Source organism: Sceloporus undulatus, chromosome 4 (genome assembly GCF_019175285.1).
Source record: "Sceloporus undulatus isolate JIND9_A2432 ecotype Alabama chromosome 4, SceUnd_v1.1, whole genome shotgun sequence".
In the NCBI taxonomy this organism is placed as follows: domain Eukaryota; kingdom Metazoa; phylum Chordata; class Lepidosauria; order Squamata; family Phrynosomatidae; genus Sceloporus; species Sceloporus undulatus.
The window spans coordinates 250,703,643-250,725,374 of record NC_056525.1 but is presented as its reverse complement, the minus strand read 5'-3'; the positions used below and the strand labels follow the sequence as shown (position 1 = coordinate 250,725,374).

Sequence of the window (21,732 nt, the reverse complement as noted above, 5' to 3'; positions counted from 1 at the left end):
AGTGGTTACTCCTCCTTTTATTGAGGGAGGGTCACGCTCCTATCCTGCGCAGTCACACGTCTCCAGAGCTCCTCCCTGGTGCTGACCTCACTCCCTCCAAGCCCCACCGGCCGCCTCCTGCTGCCCAGCCCCGGATGGTCAGTTAAAGGTGACACCCCCCCCAGCAAGTAGTGGGCTGAGGGACGTTGCAGTTTTTGGCAACAGAGGTGAGGGGTGGGAGTGGACGATGCACAGGGACAGTGTTCAAAGGCACAGAGGGTAGGGAAAGGTGCGGAAGAAGACCTTGGGCACTCGCCCTCTCACTCTCAGCCTGCTGGCGGGGTTAAGGCACAGTGCCTTCCTTCAGGTGCGAGAGTGTTCCTATCAGCCCTCTGAGGTAGATGCAGGAGTCTGTCAGCAAATCATAGGGAAAAGGCAGGAGGACAAGCCGCCTCGGCCATAAAACTTTGGGAGGAAGTATGCTTTCTTCCACTGAATAGTTAAAAGTCTTGCGTGGGGAATAAAAAGCAAGGGTGGGAGTTACCTGGGGCAGCAACTTGCCACGCTGAGGCCTCTCCCTGCACCCCCTCCCCAAAATAAACTCCATTCCTGGCTGGCACCGGAGATCTTCAGGGCAGCAGGCCCTCCGCTCAGCAAAAGCCTCTTGAATCCTCCTGGGGGGCTTGCCCCATCTTGTCCAACCTACTGTCTCTTCTTCAGCCAGGCCCTCAGTGGCAGTTCTGGCAATTCGGGTGGCACCTCTCCCCGTCCGTGTTGCACTGGCAGCCTCCGCTGGTGTCTCCGGGGCCCTGCAGGAAAGCAAGGCGGAAGAAGAGGTCAGAGTGAGAAGGCGGCTCAGGCAGTGTCCTTTTTTCAGCGCCCGCCCTTGGCATTAGAGGCAAAAGAGAAGAGCATCATGTGAGCGTGGGGGGAATCTCTGCCATGATTAACAGAAGGCTTGACTCCTGTACCTACCCAGAGTCTCCAGCTGTTGCCCCAGACCTTTCCAGCAATCAGAAGCCATGAGGACTGCCTACTCGCTGCTTTCAAAAAGCAAAAATGGGTCTTGAGAAACAGACCATTTGTGCCCACACATTCTGGATATGCAGAGACCCACCAGTCCTGAGTGACTTGTCTTTTTCCCCCAGCCATGTGTTGTCCGAAGATGTGTATCCAAGAGGTTGACTAAGGCCTCTTGATGCCCCGTTCTGCCCTCCCTGCACAATGGGGATAACGGAGATGGATTGTGAGGGATGATACGTTCTGTACAGATCTAGCCTTTTTCTGAGCGCTTCCTTTTATTGCCATTTTCACTCATCCCTCCCAGCTATCTATTGTGCTCTATTTTTCCCAGCTGTCCTCTTTGCCGGCTTCCTGTCCTCTCCGAGAGCAACTGGGAAATACATTCCAGACATCAAGGCTCCTCCAAGAAGGGCAGTTCTTGTGGAAGTGGCTGGAAAGAGACTAACGACCACCGGTACTATGCCAGGGCCGTGCCATTGCCCCTCCGTCTCCATCCAGCCCTTGGGGTATAAACAGATGAAAGGCCTTTTGAACAGCTGTTAAGGTTGGAAACAGCCATGTTGGACCAGACCAAAGTAGGCCTTTCCAGTTTAACGTTCCGTTCACAGAGCAGATGACCAATTGCCTACAGGAAACGCACCAGGAGAACATGATGGCAACTGCGCCTTCCATCTTGCATTAGCCAGCCACTAAGCTACAAACTGCCTTTGATGCCCAAGGTGACATCCAGACACCATAGTTAGTAGCCACTAGAGAGGGAAATTAGAGGCTGGGACACAAAGCATAGAATCATAGAATCGTAGAGTTGGAAGAGACCGCAAGGGCCCTGATCCAGTCCAACCCCCTTCTGCCATGCAGGAAATCCAAATCAAAGCATCCCTGACAGATGGCCATCCAGCCTCTGTTTAAAGACCTCCAAGGAAGGAGACTCCATCACCCTCCGAGGAAGGAGTGCATTCCACTGTCGAACAGCCCTTACTCTCACGAAGGTCCTCCTAATGTTCAGGTGGAATCTCTTTTCCTGTAGCTTGGCATCCATTGTTCCATTGGGTCCTGTTCTCTGGAGCAGCAGAAAACAAGCTTGCTCCCTCTTCAACATGACAGGGCTATCATATCACCCCTTAACCTTCTCTTCTCCAGGCTAAACATCCCCAGCTCCCTGAGTCCTTCCTCATAGGGCTTCATGGTTTCCAGACCCTTCACCATTTTTGTCGCCCTCCTTTGGACACATGGCTCCAGTTTCTCAATGTCCTTTTTGAATTGTGGGCCCAGAACTGGACACAAGGTTATTCCAGGTGAGGCCTGACCAAAGCAGAATACAGTGGCCCTATTACCTCTCTTGATCTAGACACTATACTTTTATTGATGCAGCCTAAAATTGCATTGGCCTTTTTAGCTGCCGCATCACACTGTTCACTCATGTTCAACTTGTGGTCTACTTGGACTCCTAGATCCCTTTCACATGTACTTTCATTCAGCCACGTGTCACCCATCCTATATTGCAATGGGTTCAAACTGCAAGAAGAGATTCTGATTAAACATTAGGAAAAACATCTTTACTGTGAGAACACGGCATGGACCATCTTGGACTCTCCTTCTCTTTCAATGGCAGTGCATTGTCCACCAGGGAAGATGGCTGGACTAGAGGCCCCTCATGGTCCCTCACAACCCTGTGGTCTCCCCTCCTAAAGCACTCTCTGCGCCTCTACAATGCTGTGACTGGAAAGGTGGTAAATGGAGCATCCCAGCCATTTACAAGACCCTCCCTTGTTGCAGGATAATCCTAGCTTGTTTTGGTACAGGCTCCCCAAAGACCCACTGGCTCCCTCTCCAGTCCAGTGCTCTCGGTCCCTTACCCCAGGACCCCAGCGTGGCCCTTTGGTCACCCAGCAGATCTCTGTCTGGCAGACAGGGCAACGGAGCCAGTCGCAGCCGCCCTTCTTCTGGACCACAATGCGACACACGGGGCAGTGCATGGCCTTGCCCAGCTGCACCAGCGCCTGGCAAGGAAGACGGAGAAGAAAATCATCTCAGATAGCTGCCCACACGGGCTGGGCTTAGGGAGGCGCCTGTTCTGCTCTTTTGGTGACCCCTCTTCTGCCTCCTCACCCCTCTTGGCTCTCCTCCGCAAAGCCCTGCAGCAAGCTGGCTGTCAAGATGAGAAATAGTTGGTGAGCCCTGGAGGCCAGGACTGTGAGGGCGAGGGACTTGGCAGAGATTTCCATGGGGCAGGCAAGGACCTTGCTACAAAAGCACCCCCCGCTGATAACCAGCCCCAGGGGGCTTATCAGCTCTGGCCCCTGCGCTGACTCCTCACCTTGAGCATATTGCTGGTTTCCCGGGCAGCGGCATCACTTTGGGCCTGGAACTGCAGCTCGTCCTGGTACTGCTTGCAGTTCATGCCCTCATGAATAGTCTGCAAGCAAAAACAAGAGCAGGAGGTCAGACTCAGGCAGTCCTGGGGAGAGGGGCTAACCCAGCAGAGGCTCCAGGCTTGTGGGCTCCTTTCTCTCTGCCAGGCCTGGCTCATGCTGGGTGCCTGTCTTCTGTAGCTGTGGCAAGGACCCCTGTGCACAAACCTCCCATGGGGATGGAGGCTCCTTGGCCCTGCGCAGTTCATGTGCAAAGGGCAGGTGAGCCACGTCCCTTCCAGAGGCTCTCCTTTCCTAAAGGGCTTGGTGTATAGGAAACTGCCACAAGAGATGGAAAGGAGGCAAGGGCTTTGCCTACAGCAGTGCTGTCCTGACTCCTGTAGCAGTACTCTGCCCTCTCTTTGTCCTTCAGCCAATGGAGACCCAAGGCCTGCAGAGGATGGCCCCTGGGCCTGCAAGCTTCTCTGGCCTGCCTTGGGACGGCCTCCTCTGCCTTCACACTCGCCAAGGCAAGGGAACTCCTGGTCCAGCCAGGCACAGCTTCTGTTGCATAGGCAGAGTGTTAAAGAAAGGCATAATGGTGAGAGGACACTTGAAAACAGGGACTGCTCAGGGAGGTGGCGAAGAGGAGCCTGTGTGGGGGTCTATGCATGCTTCTGGGGTTCAGGAGGCAGGGCCCTATGCTCTTCTGCCCCTGCTCTTAGGTCTGTCTCCAATGATTTGTGAATCATGCAGGGCGAGTGTGCAAGGCCCAGCTTAGCCAGGCCTTGTGATACTGCTCTTTCCTGGCACTGGGTGACAGCACAGCCTGCTGTGTTCTCAAAGGGGTGCCCAGCGCCGCCACACGGACCTACCTTGCAAACGAGGCAGTTCAGCGCCCAGCAGATGGGGCAGCGGAACTCGTTGACGTCGTCCTCATAGATGCACCAGCCCAGGCAGTCGGCCGTCTGGCAGTGGTAGCTGTTCTGGGCCCGGCTCTCCGCCACCGCCAGGCGCCGCTTCAGGAACCGGTCATACTCGTCCTGAGACACCAGCTGCGGAGAAGAGGACAGAGGAGCCAGCTCAGGGATGCCCACAGGTGGGACAAAACAAGGGAGATGGGAAGCATGGCTGTTTAGGTGGAATTGCTCTTTCTGTTGCTTGAGTCCATTGCACCATGTCCCTGCAGCAGCAGAAAACAAGCTTGCTCCATCTTCAACATAGAATCATAGAGTTGGAAGAGACCTCAAGGACCCCCATTCTGCCATGCAGGAATACACAAAGAAAGCACTCCCTGTGACAGATGGCCATCCAGCTTCTGTTTAAAAACCTTCAAAGAAGGAGACTCCACCACCCTCCATAGAAGCAGCATCTTCTACTGTCAAACGGCATTTACCCTCAGGAGGTTCTTCCTAATAGCTTGGAGGAGAGAAGAAGGAGAAGAGGCACAGGAGCCATGGACTGTCGGGTGATGGAGTAAATGGTTTCCTGCTACTCTAGGAGGCATGAACTTGAACCAATGGGTTCAAATTACAAGAAAAGCAACACCAACTAAACATTAAGAACTTCCTGGTGGCAAATGCAGTTCAAAAGGAGAATGGAGCGCCTCAAGGGACAGTGGAGGTCTCTGAATAGAGGTGGGCTGGCTGCCTTTCAGGGGGGCTTCAGGTGTGTATTCCTCAATGGCAGGATGTTGGAATCGATAGTCTTTGCAGTCCCTTCCAACTCCATTATTTTAAGGGGAGGGGGAAAGACTGCAAAGCTTTCACTTTCTAGCATGGCAGCCAAAGTAGCCTATTAAAAAGCATCACTTCTCAGGCCCACATTCAAAGGAGGAGCTCAGCCATAAGGCTGTGGCTGCTGTAATGAGGATCCTCTGGCGGGAGTAAAGCCTTCCTGGTTGCAACTTGCCTGTTGTTGCATGTCTTCAAGTTGTTTCCACATTATGACATGGGGTTTTCTTGGCAAGATGTGATCAGAGTGGATTTGCTTTTGCCTTCCTCTGAGAAAGCAAAACTCTTCCAAGATCACTCAGTGGGTTTCAGTAACTAAGCAGGGACCTGAACCCTGGTCTCCAGGATCACAGTCCAGCACTGAAGCCACTGCACCACACTGACTCTCTAGCCTGCCATTTACCTGTTAATTTATCATTTAAATTATATCCTACCTTTCCCTTTGCACAGGATCCAAGGCAGCTGTGAGGATATGTTAATGCTTGCACAGTTTGTTTCCTTACATAGCCCACCCAGGGAAGCCATTATCCAGCCACCAGGATCTAGATATTGGCCCTGGGATGGCCTGGCAGAATCAGTTGCTTAGGGACCCGATTCTACCACTTGCTGGTAGCAGATGCTGGCTGTCACCCATAAAGCAATAGCAATAGCAAGTACAGTGCACCCGCGTCATACGCGGGCGCGTGCAGGGCAGAAGGGGTGGCACGTCCCATTCAATTGAATGGGCGCGTGCGCCCATTGCACCCCACACACCGCTGCACCGCCGTGCACAAGCCCCATTGTTTCCAATGGGGCTTGAGCATAGGCGGAAATCGCCTTACGCGGAGGGATCCGGAACGGATCCCTGCGTAAGGCGAGGACCCACTGTACATTTCTATACTGCTTATCAGCGCACTTAAGCACTCCCCAAACCATTTTCAACGTGTAAACTAATTGCCCCCATCAAGCTGGGTCCTCAGTATAGCAACCTCTGGAAGGATGCAAGGCTGAGTCGACCCTGAGCCCCTGGCTGGGACTGAACTCACAGCCTTGTGGTTTCTGAGTGAGTGGCTGGAATGTGGGGATTTAACCACTGTGCCACCAGGGATGTGACACTTTCCTCTACTGCTGCTGCATCCATTTCTCACCAACAAATCCCACCCCATAGCAGGGATGTGTGAGCTGGGTTTTGGTATGGCGTCCTGACTCACCGCCTTGATCTCCCTGTCCTGGAGGTGGCTGTTGCAGGCGTAGGCGTCGTCCCGGAAGGGGCAAGGCACCTGCGGCTCCTCGGTGCAGTTGATCAGCTGGCGCAGGCAGTCCCTGGAAAGAAGGAAGGAAGGGAGGGAGAGAGAGATGAGGAGGTGTGCTTTCAGATGACCTGGCCCCAGAACAGCCCAGGGTGCCCCACTGACCTGCAGAAGCTGTGCAGACACTCGCGGAGCAGCACCCCTTCACCCGGCTCCACCTCCAGGTAGCAGATGCGGCACTCGATCTCCTCCTGGTTGGGCACCAGGGCCTCTTCGTCCAACTGACGGAGCTGCTGGAAGTTCTGCAGCCGTTCCTGCTCCAGCACCTGGGGGTCCAGGAGAAAAGGGAGGGGGTTGCCAGCAGAGAAAGACACAGAGAGAGAGAGAGAGAGCATGCCTGGCATGGGAGGGAGGCTGCCGCTGCAAATGGGCTCGCAAGGGGCACAGGGCATCGCTCTCCATGGGCACCGGGCACAGAAGACCTGCCTGGTAGTACTGGCGACTGAGTCCACTCAGAGACCCTCTTTAGTGTCAGAAAAGGGGGAACATAAATCCAAAGGATGGTGGGGAAATGCAGGGGTGGCTCTCTGGGGCTGCAACTCCCATCTGTACCACCTGGCATTTGTTTGTTTCATTTCACTTCTGTGCCGCCTTTCTCCCCCCAAAAGGGACCTAAGGCAGCTCACAAAATAAAACATTATTAAAGCATCACAATAAATTTTTAAAGAAAAACACAATTAAAATCATCTAGTTAAAATAGTACAAAATCAATACAAAAACATACTAAAAACACATATATCCCTATAAAAACCGCGCTGTCCTGATTATAAGTTAAAGAGGCTGCTTAAATAAAAATGTTTTGCTTGCCAGCGAAATGCAAGGAGGGAGTAGTCTCAAATGCTACCTCCTTGCATTTGGCATAGCCGAAAGCCAGGGATGCTGGGTGCTGCAGTCCAACAACATCTTGAGGGCACTATTTCCTCACCCATGCCCCAGAGAGAGGGATGTTTTTGTGGCCCCCAACACTTCCAGCATCCCCAGACTGACCTTTCTCTGACCAAAACCCCCCGAGAAGGCGAACCCCTGCTCCTCTTGGAAGCCTCCTCCTGGGAGAGCGGATCACTTGATAGCTAAGCCCCACGGCCACCCCATTCTGCTTAATTCTTTTGAAATGGTTTCTTTTACTTAAATGACTCAAGGAGCCCCGGCGGCTCAGGGGCCAAATGCCAGTCCTGCTGCCCTAAGGCTGTGGGTTCGATCCCAGGCAGGGCTCCGGGTCCAGTTTGTTGGGGGCCATTGGCTAAAAACACATTGTAAACCACTTTGAGGGTGTTTTCTTCACTATGAAGTGGTACAGAAATGTAAATGCTATTGCTGTCGCTATTTTTGAGAACCAGGTGTGGGCCTAAGAGTTCTTCTTTTATTTCTTAGCCCATGTGGCTACCAGTGCATGAAAGTGGCCGCTGGAGCAGCCAACTAGCCCTGGCACAAGAGGCCATGCCTCCCTCATGTGTGGCATTCATATCTCCTTGGTGTCCCACCACTGGAGAAAGAGAGGCCTTCTCATGTCTGGGGCGCTCCTCTTGGGTTTCACCTGCCGTTGGTTTCGTTCTGGCACCAAGTTAAAACGCATTTTCTTTTCAGATATTTGAGAGATCTTGCAGCACCTTTAAGATTAACTGAAAGAGCAAAGTTGGCAGGAGGAGGTTTCGTAGAAGCAGACTGAAGTCTAGGAAAGTTCTTTCAGTTAGTCTCAAAGGTACAAGAAGATCTGTCTATGTACTGATTCTACAGACTAACAGGGCTATATCTTTGAGTAGTCAAGGGCTTGCTTTTTTTGGCCTATTGGACTGTGGGTTCTATTTAGAATTTGCTGTCTTGTTTAAGTGATTGTACCTCATTTGGGGACAGCCAACAGGCAGGAATGATGGGAGTTGCTGTCCAACAGGATCTGAAGAGCTGCACATTATACAGTCAGCCCTTCTTATACACAGCTTTTTTATACACAGATTCAAGCATCCGCAGTTTGAAAAATGTTCCAAAAAAAGTATACATTTCAAATATCAAACCTTGGTTTTCCATTTTTTATAAGGGACACCATTTTGCATTTTGTCATTATATTTAATGGGATTTGAGCATACAGTACATGGATTTTGTTATCCACGGATGGGGGATCGTGGAACCAAACCCCAGCGGATAACAAGGGTCTGTCGGACGGGGACACACACACACACACACACACACAAATATACATATATCCTCCACCTATATATGCATTGAATTTACCTCCCCATGTGGGACCCAAGGAGGCCATAGATGAAAAGCAAGTCCACATTCATGCCTAGCTGCACATGAAGCTCTGCTGGAGAACCTAAAGCCCCAGCAGTTGGTCTTTAGTTTCAACAGCATCAGTGCAAAGTCTGTCAGGGGCTGCCTTTTCCTTCTAAATTAAATCAAATTGCCTGTCCCTCTCCCATCACAGCAGAGATCACTGAAGCCCCAAAGAATAAGAGTTTAGGTCAGTACTTGTGTGTGCAATACACAAACTAATCTTGTGTGGCTGGGATCTTGTAGCACCTTTGAGACTAACTGTTTAAACGAAGCTGTAGCAGAAACTTTCCTAAACTCTGTCTGCTTCCTCAGATGCAAGGAGTGGAATGCTGCTCAGGAAGGACTTTCATAACTAGACTGTATGAATACCTGACAGCCAACATGGCTCACAAAAGATGCTAAAAACAACAATTAAAAGGTACAATTAAAAAAAGAATTACAAACATCATATCATTATAACCATTTAAAAATATAAAGCCATTAAAACCATATGAAGAGTTGGCAGGGCATGGTGGTCTGAGTGCTGGACTAGGACTCCGGAGCCCAGGGTTCGGATCCCAGCTTGGCCATGGAAAACCACTGGGTGACCCTGGGCAAGAAGTTACACTCTCTCAGCCTCAGAGGAAGGCTTGGCAAACCCCTCTAAAGAAATTTGCCAAGAAAACCCCGCAATAGGTTGGCCGTAGGGTTGCCATAAGTAGGAAACACAACTACAAATGAATGGCAATGGAAATGCAAAATGTGTGGTTCTGGTGAGGAGATGACAAGTTTTAACAGTGGCACTGAGGGACAAACTGCCAAGCCTGGCCATTCCCAGGGCAAACAAAGGCCTGCCTTTTACTCACAGCTGAGTCCCCACTTGCTCCGACAATGTGGCCTTGTATACTTTGAGTCCCAGAGTGTGTTTCCAGTATAAAGCATGCTTCTATTTTCCTGGGAAGGGGGTGTGCAGGAGCCATTCAGAGGTGCCTGTGACCCAACCAAGGGAGTTAGCCAGCAGATGAAGATATGCAAACCCTGGTCTCCTGGGCCAAGAATTCAAACTACACTGTCGCCCCAACAGACTTACTTTAAGCAGGCTTGCCAATGGCTTCCTCTTAAAATGAGAAGGCATTGACCCAAGTGGGCCTCTGTGACTCAGCAAGGATGTGAACCCTGATCTCCCAGAGTCCTAGCCCAACACTTAAACCTGGCTCCAACTGATGGCAAGCCTAGCCTAAGGTCTTCTGGCCAGATGTCTTTACAGAGAGTCTGCAGCGATTCCAACCCTGGTCCCCAGAGTCCTCCTCCAACACCCAAAGCCACATCATGCCAGCTGGGTAAAACTGACACATGGCGACCCCCCTCTTAGGGTTTCCTTGGCACGATACCTTCAGAGGGTTGCCACTGCATTCCTCTGAGGCTAAGCATCTGACTTACCCAAGGTTACCCAGCCGGTTTCCATGGCTGAGTGGGCATTCGAACCCTAGTCTCCTAGGCCACACCATGAACTGCTTTGGTTTCTGAATAAAGCCTTCCGTTCTGCATGGAAGTTTGGCTTTCTGAGCCAAAGTCAGTCCAACAGACGACCGCATCACTATCTGGAGCATTTTGAGGAGGGCAACCAAAATGGTGAAGAATCTGGAAACAACCAAGCCCTATGAGGACTTACGGAGCTGGGGATGTTTAGCCTGGAGAAGCTTAAGAGGTGATATGAGAGCCCTGTTTAAGTATTTGATATATTGAGGAGGGAGCGAACTTGTTTTCTGCTGCTCCAGAGAATAGGACACAATGGAGCAATGGATGCAAGCTCCAGGAAAAGAGATTCCAGCTCAACATTAGGAAGAACTTCCTGACAGCAAGAGCTGTTCCACAATGGAAGATGCTGCCTTGGAGACTTTGGTGAAGTCTTCTTCTTTGGACGTCTTTTAACAGAGGCTGGGTGGCCGCTTGTCAGGGACACTTTGATTGGGAGTTCTTGCACGGAAGAATGGGGTTGGTATGGATGGCCCTTGAAGACTCTTCCAACCTTCTGATTCCTTGATTCTTTCTTAGGATCAGCTGTTGGTTTAAGACCAATGGTGAGCAGAGACCACTTAATGCTCCTGTTTACAGCTCCCACACAGACAGACACACAGCTGCCCCTCTTTGGGATGAGGCAGAAGCAGAATGGCAGGCCAATGCCATCTCCATAGCCACACTTCATCCCACACAACGGGAAGGGGCTCGCTCCTAAGCAGACCTGCCCAGAACTGAGCTGTGCTTTTGTGGCATTGATGTGGAAGTGACCAAACCGGATGATGATTCCAGCTGGCCTTCCTGCCAAGGTAAAAGCCCTTCTCCTTCCTCGGATGAGCTATAACTCCCCCAGGCCCTTCCTGGACCCGAATGATTCTATGGGGCCTTGCAAAGTGTTCCCCTGCCTTAAAGGTCAGCCAGAGCTTTCTCTCCGCAGCTGCTCAGGAGGTTGGGAAGCCAGCTGCGCCAAGGCTAAATGCTCCAAGGAGGTTGGTCAGCAACCAGGATGGGAGAGCGTCAGATTTCTTAGGCTGCATCCACACTGGAGAAATAACCCGGTTTGGCACCGCTTTAACTCTTTCTGGCTCAAGGTTATGGAATTCTGGGAGCTGGAGTTTGTTGTGGGCCCAGAGCAGAGCAGAGCTTAAGAAAAGCCCCACAACAAACACCAACTCCCAGAATTCCATAGCCTTGAGCCAAGGCAGTTAAAGCAGTGCCAAGCAGGGTTATTTCTCCAGTGTGGATGCAGCCTTAGACAATGCAGTGGATGCAGCCAAAACAGCCCCTAGCAGGGGAAAGGGTCTCATCCAGGTTTGCTTGGGAATAAGTATCCCAACAGCAGGGCCCTGGAATGGGCATGTGGGGTGGGACGGGTGAGAAGGGGGTGGACGCTCAAGTCCCCTGAAATGACTGGGCAAAAGTGAACCACTACAATCCCGATGGCGTCAAGCCCCCTCAGGCATTATCCATCAGAACAGCTCTGAAAGGTCATTAGTCTGCTATTGCTTTCATGGTACTAAACTTGTTACTACTTTGTGTAACAGCTTCCCAACAGGTGCTTCATTAGTAATGCTTTACAAAAGGGAGGATAAACGCAAACATGGACGCCAGCCTTTCTGCATCCCCCCCACCCCAGGTTGCTATAGAGAGAGCAGAGGAAGCAGGTGAGTCTAGCCCAAAGGCATCATTTAATACAACAAGGGAGAGACTCTCTCCAATTCATGTCAGAATATCCATTATACAATCATGCTTTGCAGACATTAACCTGTCTCTGAACATCACCCACTACTTCCATCACAGTAAAATGGAGAGAGAAGGACCTCTCTGTCCCAACCCGCAGGCTGCTCCCCACTGGCACCCCTTTCTGGGTAGACCAAAGCCGGGAACACGGGGCCAGGTAAGAAGCAAGGCCTGTTTCAAGACCCACTGTCTGACTGGGGCAAGCAGCCGGCCAGACTGCTTACCAAGTGCAAAAAGAACGAAAGGACAGGACCTGGGTGCCATTTTTCTTGCAAAGTGCACTTAAGGCAGAGGGACGGGGGACAGGAGCAGCTTTGCTCAAGGCAGAGGACCATTTGCTTTCACTGGGCCTTCAACAGGGGAGTCTCCAAGGCAGAGAGGCCTCACCATTCACTCAGCCCCTGGCTTTTGAGGTGACTTTGTCTGACTGTCTCAGAGGCAGCACAGAGGCTCTACTGCCCAATAAGTTCCAAAAACCCATGCAAAGGGAGAAGAGGGAAGAGTGGTCCAAAATCACCTCTGGCAGCTGTGACAACTTCTGGCAGGCAGCAACAGCATCTGTCCCCTTGGCTCCACAAAAGCGCAAGAGAGGCAGGGCACAGAAAAGACCAGAATGCCACTCAAGTAAGGCACTGCGGATGGTCAGAAGGGAGGAAGCTCTAGAGGCTCCAGTGATGGACAGACTCAAGGACAAAACACACCCTACGACATGCGCCTGTTGGCTGGGCAGACCCTGTCCTGGGGGCAGCAAAGACCACTGGGGTGGGGTGGGGTGAAGAGGTCACAGGCTGGAGGGTGGCAACTGTCTGGGCAGGCCACAGCTTCCACTATATGAGTCCCCCCCTTCCCAGCCCCCACTAGGCTACTCTCCCCCTTCCCAGCATCCCAAACACTCCTATAAATTTTTTCAGGGGATGGAGAGCACAACTCGGGAAGCAACACCCTGTTGAAAGAGGTAAGGGGGCTAGAGGAAGGGTCCAAGCTGGGACATGGCCAAAGGCCCCCCACGACACAAGGCCACCTTGGCTCACCCCCCTCTGCCTTCTGGACCCTTCCACGGGGGGAGGCTTTCTCGTCTTTCCCACAGAACCAGAAAGATCATCTCAGTCCTAAAACATAGAAGGGACGAAGGAGGGGCTGCCAAGTGAGCCCTCCAGCGAGACCAGATCTCCATTGCCCTGTGTGCGGCTCCTGCCACAGACCACTTCTGTTAATGCAGGAGATCCCTGAGACTTTCACTTTGTCCTACAGCGTGGCTTCTTCCTGCTCCCAACTCTTTCAAAAGCTGACTGGTCCACAAAGCTGAACAAGGCACAACCCCCCCCCCCCCCCGATCTTCTCAGCCATCCAATGAGGAAGAAAGCGCCTCCAGATCCCTCTTGCCATCCCAGCGCCTGAGGCTCGGTCACTGCCTGGCTGTCCCCCAGCCACTGGCACCAAGTCCTTCTCCAAGGAGGGTCCGGCTGCCCAAATCAATGCATGGCAGGAGCAGGGGATGAAGGAGGAGGAAGGCCAGGAGTGGAAGGAGGGGCGTTGCCCTGAGATTTACAGCTATGAGAACTCCGAGGAAAGATGGATGAAGTCATCCAGGGAGGCAAGGTTGTTAGCACAGGGGCCAGCTGAACCGTCTTCTCTCCTTCCCTTTTCCTGCCGTAAGAGAAGAAAGAAGAGAAGAGAGTCATCACGTGCCAGGGAGGGGGGCACTGGGAGCCCCCTTCCTCACACGAGGCTTTGCTGACCCCCTTGACCACACCCCAACTCTGCACAGCCTCCCAGGAGAGCAAAACAGGAGCACAGGTATGCACCCTGGAAGACTCTCAGCACCACTGGAGGGTTAACGCAACCCAACGCATTTCAAACGTAAATGATTCTCCCAGGGCACCACTGTACAGTCAGCCTTCCATATCCACAGGTTCTTTATCCATGGATTCAAGCACCCACAGCTTGAAAATATTTTTAAAAATATATCACTTCCAAAAATCAAAACTTGATTTTGCATCTTACACAAGGGATGCCATTTCATAACACCACTATATTCTGTGGGACCTGAGCATGCACTGATTTTGGTATCCACAGTGCTCCCAGGAACCAAACCCAAGTGGACAACATGGGCCCACTGTGTGTGTGTGTGTATTATATGTGAAATGACATAAATAAAACTCAAAAACATCACTGGCTTAAAAAATAACAAACACACAGTATATACAGGGGAATTATATTTCACATTCTGATTTTACAAAAACAATAAAGGAAGATAACACAACCACACACTGCTCCTTCATTCATGCCACTATCAGTGATGCAGGTGGGGTGGCGTTTTCCATGGTGCCCCTGAAAGAGGGTTTATCCTGGAAACATGCAGGGCTCAAGAGCACAATTTCTTCTTTACTGCTGCAAATGGGTTCCTTCCCAGTTCTCATCCTTCCACACAAGGCTGTTTGCTGCTGGATGGGAAGCACCAAGCCTCTGCTCCCCCAATTACACTATTCTCAGTGCCTTAACACCATTGCCTACCTTCCTGGGGCCAAGGCTTTCCTTAGTAAATTTAGAACAGCTACACAGCAAGTGCTCTCCTACGATCTGTGGCAGCCTCCTTCACAGGGACCCTCCTTACATAAAAAGAGGTGGATGCACATAATACAACACACCAGTAGAAGCTGCAAGAAAGACAGAGGGGCTTTCCCCTCTGAGAAGAGCATTAAGAGACCTGCTCACCTTCTGGTACTGCAAGATCCCCTCCTTCTCCTGCTGCATCCGCCACAGCTCTGTCTCGTCTGGTTGGTAGCTCCCGGGAACCACGTAGCTGGCAGGGCGGTCAGTGCTGCACATCTCACAGCCGGGGCGAGTGGGCTTGTTGATGAATGTGCAGGTGGGACAGGACCAGCCATCCTGTAGGGACAATGGGGCCAGGGGGCTATTGATCTGCTCCTCCCCCCAAAGACTGGGCAGGTGGTCTGGCTGCAGCTGGGCACCCCAGGACTGCCCCCATCCCACCCCTACCCTCTCATCATCAGTACTACTCATGCACTTTACTTCCAGCCCACCTTTTCAGAGAACCAATAATTAAAGCATATTATAGAATATATTCAATGTTAGAATCAAAACTATCAACAACATTAAGAATTCCTCAGAAGATTTTAAAAACCAGTTAAAGACAGGATAATTAAAACAATATAACACCCCCCATCCCTTCCTTTAAAACCTTTAGTTCTCAAAAGTCTGCTAGAATTAATAATCAATAACAACAACAACAACAACAATAATAATTTTAAAAAAGATCTTTGCCTGCTGATGCAAAGCCAGCAAGAAGGGAGTTCCAGAGTCTGGAAGCAGCCACTGCTGTGTCCCCACCAACCATGACTATGAAGGTGGTAGGACTGAGAGGAGGGCCTCTCTGGGCCTGGGCAGATTCAGGCAGAAGAGTCCTTCAGATAGCCAGGACCTGAGCTGCACAAGGCCTCATAAGTCACAACCAGCATTCTGAAGCATGCCCCATTTTTAGCCTGTGCCAAGAGGAGAAAATATGCAAAGCAGGAGGATACTCTGGCCCTTCTCAATAATGAGCTGTAGATCAGGAGAGAGTCACACCAGGAACACCAAGGGAAAGGAAAGCATAGGGTGGTTCTGCTGCGAATAAGGAAGGAGGGAAGGATGGAGGGAGGGAGAAACTCCCTCTTTGGGTAGCATTTAGAGGAAGGAGTGCCTACCGGTGCAGGAGACGGTGGAGCAGCCATGGAGGGCTGAGGGGCCTGGGCATGGCCAGGAAGAAGATTGCCAAGCTGCAGAGATCCCAGGAACTGACTGATCTCCCCAATATCCATCTTCTTCTTGCCATCTTTCATACCTGCTGGCAGAGGAGACATGGGGATGGGGGAAGATGTTACTTCTTTCCAAGAAGAAGCTGGAGATCAAGGGCTGGGACACAAAGGCCCCTTCTAGCGAGCCCCTAGCCCCTTCTTTGGAGGGTGTGGCCTTTTTGGAAAGCCAGCCACCCACTGACCTTTCTTTGGCGGGGGGTTAGGCAATGTGCTGTACTTGCGCCGGACATCAGAGGTATCGGCTAGTGGGGAGGGAGCCACCTGCAGGACCACCCAGTCCTTATCCTCCTTGTAGCGCTGCTCTGAGAGGTTAGCGCCCTTGGCCGAGAGGAGATAGAGAAAGGCAGTGTCTCCATCCTTCCGGATTCCATAAGAGCCGACTGTTCGGTCATCTACACAGAGGCACTGCCCAATAATCCAGCACTGGACGGTGGGGTGGAACCCATAATGCTGAAAGACCTGGGGGGAGGGGGCAGAGAGAGAAAGTGGGGCAGGAAGAAGAAATGGGGTTAAGTAAGATGTGTGATGCCCCCCTCCTGATTTGGTTGCTTCTCCAGCTTCTCCCCAACTGTTGATCATGTATGCATGACTCTCCCCAGCAGACGACAAGGCACCCAGGTGCCTACGCCACAGAGACTCTGGCCCATACCTGCTGCCTGAGTGCTGCAATCGTGGTGTAAGTGTGGACACGGATGGTGATGTTAGCTGAGCACTCAGCGTCTTCCACTTGTACCTTCATACTAGAAGGGGAAGGAACCATAGAATCATAGAATCATAGCCAACCCAGATAAGATGGACATGCCATGGTAAACAGCCCACAAAGGTAGGAAGGGGGGCATGGGTTTTCCAGCCCACAGGCCCCCACCTGCCCCAAGGTCTCCAGAACACCCACTCACCCACCGTGCCCACACCTGATCTCACTGGTGGGGTAGCAGGACTCCTTCAGCAGGACACGCAGGGGGATGCGCTGTTGAGCGAGCGCCGTGGCCCATCGCACGGCCTCCACCTCGTCACCAACCTCAACAGCTGCAGATAGACGGAGCGCCAGCTCTTCTGGGGAGAGGTGGCGCAAGAGACTTGTTGGTTTTATTGTTAAAAGCCATATATGCCACTTTTCTGGACCACGTCTGGTCCAGGAGGCAGAATCTGACATGAGCTGGCTAGATCAAGTGCTGCGCCACTCTGCCTGGATGTGGAAGCAGAAGCCTTCTCTCATTCAGACCTCAGATAAAAAAACCTCTGCCCTCCTGGAAGTTAATAATTGCTGCTGAACAAAGGCTCACAATACATGTTACTGCTGTCATTTCTTCTCACGGTCTGTTGCCAATCTGAAAACCTTGTGCTAAACAATAAGCCACTGGCGTATTTTAAAAAGAGTCAGATTGTTTAGTACAAAGTTTTCAAATTGTAAAACTACTTATTTTTTTTAAGTAAGTATCCTAATGCCATCCACTTTCACGAAAGCATCTGGGGAGTCTTGTGTCTCCAACCAATCCATGCTCCCCAGCTCCTCATCAAGCAAGCATTTGCTGGGAACTTTTCCTTGCAGCACAGACTTCCACAGGGCAATTTATTCAGGATGCGTAAACATAACTTTTCCTTCTTTAGCAAGAATATCTATGTGATTCTTCCCACCTCTTCTTTCCAACTGTGCTTCACAGCTGCCCTCTTAAACATTTTTACAAACAAAAGCAACAAGCAAAATACCACACTTCTTGAAAACAAAGCAGAATTTAAGACTGAGAAAGTTCTCAGGCAACAACTGGATTTTCTTTGTACATACAGAGCTAGCTTTCCAAGTAATGAAAACTTGTGTTTTACTTCCCTTGCATAAGCAGCACCCTCTTCTAGAAATAGTCTTTATTCTCCAAAGTGATCTGCTAGCCCTCAGTTGGCAAGCTGGAGGTTTGGGTGGAAAAAGAGGTAGCCTCCTTTGGCCTCCAGATTGCCAATTGCAAAGTGACCTGTGTCTGTCTGCCACCAACCTTTGCCTGCAAGCTGTAAGGTCAGAGAGGCGTCCGGTTCTGACACAGGCAGAGAGTTCATAGCAGCAGAGGGATGGGGAAGGAGCCGTCCGGTGAGTATGTTGGTGTTCTCAGCAGCTGTGGGAGAGAAAGAGAGAGAGAGAAATTTATGGGTGGAGGCTGATTAGCCAGTGGGCAGTTCAGAACCCAAACCTATTGGCACAGGAAGCAGACAACTATGTCTCACATTCTGCATAAGAGGAAACCCAAGGCAAAAGATGAACATGGCTAAAGTGGAAGGCAAGGGAACAAACAGATGGACACCCATTAAAGTGTTACATCAACTGAAGAGCAAACCAGGGCACAGCTGGCAATGCTCAGTGCTGTTATTTAATAAGCCCACACCAAACTGCCCACCATGGCAACTACACAGAGCAGAACTTACATTTACAAATCTCAGAGAGACAAGCATCCTTATCTGCAAGGGCAGACCTGCCCAGCAGAGCAAGAGAGAAAGAGCTGACTACGGAGGGAAACTTCACTCTCGACACAAGTGTGCTCCCTTGGAGAGTGGGAAGCACCAAACCACATCCAGTCACCCTGCCCAGGTCAAGATGCTGGGGGCTCTCAGCCAGCATATCCCTCTACCAGCAAATGCCCTTGTGTTGCAGTGCTCCAGCTAAAAGCCTCTATCACCTCTTGGGCTCAAGAGTCCTAGCAATCCTGGAAGTGAGGATCTGATGCTATTGCCCAAGTCTTCAGCCAGGAACTCCCACTAAGCCTGGCAGCTAGAGTGAAGGGGAAAGGCAGGATGTTGTAATGCTGTGCTTCTCATTCTGCAGCCCTCAAAGTTCTGTTCAAGACAGACCACTTTTCACCCCTTGCAGCTTAGAGGGCACAAGTTTCTATCCTCTTGCCCACATCCTGTCTACTCTTGCCACTAGAGCTCACCAACCAGCACCTGTCGCTTAATAACGCCTTCCCAGGCAGCGGCTGACCTTTTTGAACCTCCCAGATGGAACTGCTGATGACCGACCACCATTTCTGTGCCTCCTGCTCGTCCTCAAAGTGAAAGACCAAGGGGTCATCTGGGCGGGTTAAGACCTTCAGCTCATGACATGTGGCCGTCTTCACCTCATAGGAAATCTCTTTGAGGCTGTACTCGACAATGCTCTGGAGGCACAAAAGGGTCATTAGGACAGTGCAAAGCCAAATGGTCTCCCTTCTTTCATGAAGCCACTCCTCACACTCTGCAACATGCCAGCAAAGCATGCAAAAGCCAAAGCATCCACTCCATTTCCCTCAAAGAATCTCTTGGCAGTGTCAGCATGATGACAGTTCCTTCCAAGGTTTAGGACAGCAAATCTCCCATACAAGCTGGGTGCCCTAGCAGGCTCACTGCAGCCGGGAGGGATCTACCTGTACTTATGGAGAAGGAAGGCAGCCCTTTCCTGGAACTCTGACTGCAGGAAGAAGCAGAACCCGGCATATATCTTCCCCTGGTCTGCCTTCTCAGTCTTTGTCCACAGCATTACAAGGTAAAATTGCTGAGTATAAGGATGCTTACAGGAAAAGGGAAGCAAGGAGGGACTCTCCCCTCACACACACACACACATGAAGAAGAAGAGAAGGCCCAAGAGGCAGCTCAAAAGCTGCCAATTCCTTCCCCACCTCCCTCTTCCCAGCCTAGCTAGCTTTTGTAGCTACTTCCCTGGCCTGGAATGCCAAGTGTTTGTAGCTAATCCCTCTTGGCGTGTTGCAAGCAGTTATGCCCCGCCTGTCAACCCCAAAGGCCCCGAAACAGCTTACAAAACACTGCCCTGAGCTTTACAGTTGCCCAGAAGGAGAGTGAGGAGAAAGGGTTGGGAATCCCCCAGTGCCCCCAGCTTTGGATGGAATCTCTCCATCCATTTTTCTCAGCTGGTTGAATCCGTGTTTTCAGTTACACTGAACTAGTTTCAATTTTTAAAAATAGTTCAGTGTCATTTTCATATTGATCATCTCCAAAGAATGCTAGAGTTGGCAGAGACCCTAAAAAGGCCACCCAGGCCAACCCCTTCTTCTGCCCTGCAGGAACTCTCCCTCAAAGCATCCCCATTGACAGATGGCCATCCAGCCTCTGCTTAGAGACAGCCTCCAAAGAAGGAGACTCCACCACAATCTCCATCGAGGAAGGAGTCTGTTCCTCTGCCAAACAGCCCTTACTCTCAGGAAGGTCTTCCTAATGTTGAGCTGGAATCTCTTTTCCTGGAGCTTGCATCCATTGCTCCATTGTGTCCCATTCTCTGGAGCAGCATAAAACAAGCTTGCTCCCTCCTCAATATGGCATCCCTTCAAGTATTTAAACAGGGCTCTCATATCTCCTCTGAACTGTCTCTTCCTCAAGCTAAACAAATCCAGCTCCCTGAGTCGTTCCTCAGAGGTCTTGATGGTTTCCAGGCCCTTCACCATTTTGGTTCCCCTCCTTTGGACTCATGGCTCCAGTTTCTCAATCTCCTTTTGGAATTGTGGGGCCCAGAACTGGACACAGTACTCCTTGAAATAGTGCCACTATATCCAAAGCAGAATATAGTTGCTCTATTCCTTCCCTTGATCTAGAGACTAGAATTCTATTGATGCTGCCTAGAATGGCATTGGCCTTGTTAGCTGCCGCATGGCACTCTTGACTCAAGTTCGGTTAATCGTTGTTTATTTACCCCAAGGTTCTATATCCTGCCTTTTCCTGACCATGGGACCCAAGGCGGGTTCAAACAAGGCCTCCCCTTGAAAGGCCTGGGGGAAGACAAAGGCTTCAGCCGCTCAAGGGAAGAAGGGCAAGAAGGGGCTTGGGCTGGGGGTCCCTTCCGACTCTTCTGGGGCAGAAGGGAGCTTGGGAAGGAGGGCCCTTGGAGGGCCCCATGCCTTCCTTCCTGGCAGAAGAATGCCTGGCCTGGCTGGCCCTCCAGGGTCCCTTCCGCGCCGAGACTCCTCTGTATTCCCGCAGGGCCTTCCGATCCCTGGGCCGGGTGCCCTTACTCGGACCCCGTGGCTCACCGGCTCCGGCTCCGGCCCCGACTCGGGCCCTGCCCTCAGTCCGAGCCGGAAGCGCTCCGGGCCGGGCGCCGCGCTGAGCTGCAGCCGCAGGAGACGCCGCCGAGGGAGAGGCTGCCATGATTCCCGGCCGGAAGGAGGAAGAGAAGGGGAAGAAGCGGAGGCCTCGGGGAGAGACGGAGACGAAGGCGGCGGGCGAGGGAGCCAGGCCCGGGCGGAGGCCAGAACCGACGACGGAGCCACTGGAGAAGGAGCCGCCATCGCATTCGCCGACGACTCCCACCGGAAGCGGCCGCCGCTCTTCCTGGTGCCCTTGCGGCCTTACTTCCGGTGGCGCGTCCGGCACCGATTCCCTTCCCCCCGGAAACCGCGGCCCCGCCCCTTGGGTTCCGGGAAGAGTGGCTTATTTAGTGCTTTCAAAATCATGATGATGATGATGATGATGATGATGGCAGACTTCAGGCGACTTCCTCGGAGTTAAGTCTACGAAATAAGTAATCATCATCATCATCATGATCTTCCTTTCAGGCCCAAAACTCCCGTTCGAGAGGCTTTAACTGCCCCGACTCAGTGCTAGGGAATCCTGGGAACTGTAGTTCGTTCTGGCGCCAGAGAAGCTCAATGTCTCACAAAATAATAATCTTTTTAAAAACCTTTATTTATTATACCCCGCCTACGATAATGACAGTATCCCAGAATTCCCTAGCCTTGAGCCCCTGGATTATTTCTCCAGCGTGTTTTGGACCTAAGTTTGGGCCCGTGCAGACAGGCCCAAATAAAGCTTCCTTGGGTCAACTCGTAATTATAAGGCTGCATCCACACTGGAGGAATAACCCAGTTTGGCACCACTTTTCAGCATCCTGGCTCAAGGCTATGGAATTCTGGGAGCTGGAGTATGTTGTGGGGTTCAGTTCTGCTCTGTTCTGGGCCCAGAACAAACTCCAACTCCCAGAATTCCATAGCCTTAGGCCAGGACAGTTAATGCTACAAGATCTCTCTGCATACTGATCCTACAGACTAACACAACTGTATCTTGG

General features: G+C 51.5%; 1 protein-coding gene across 4 annotated transcripts; it reads right to left on the bottom strand.

Annotated features, from left to right (window-relative positions):
• Position 1: 1 nt before the first annotated feature.
• Positions 2–21,003, bottom strand: SHARPIN (SHANK associated RH domain interactor). 4 transcript variants are annotated; one of them, XM_042462255.1, is made up of 14 exons: positions 20,699–21,003; positions 18,664–18,838; positions 17,687–17,803; positions 16,598–16,754; positions 16,351–16,441; positions 15,884–16,160; positions 15,591–15,730; positions 14,599–14,772; positions 6,481–6,641; positions 6,277–6,388; positions 4,229–4,408; positions 3,320–3,418; positions 2,859–3,002; positions 2–788 (listed from the first exon to the last, which is right to left on the bottom strand). In XM_042462255.1, exons 1-14 carry the CDS (start codon positions 20,954–20,956, stop codon positions 708–710), a joined length of 2,166 nt encoding a protein of 721 aa, XP_042318189.1. In that variant the 5' UTR covers positions 20,957–21,003; the 3' UTR covers positions 2–707. The 4 variants fall into 4 exon arrangements, with proteins under 4 accessions (XP_042318189.1, XP_042318190.1, XP_042318192.1 ...); XM_042462256.1 differs by having other exon boundaries at positions 15,591–15,727; XM_042462258.1 differs by having other exon boundaries at positions 16,613–16,754.
• Between the last annotated feature and the right edge of the window lie 729 nt (positions 21,004–21,732).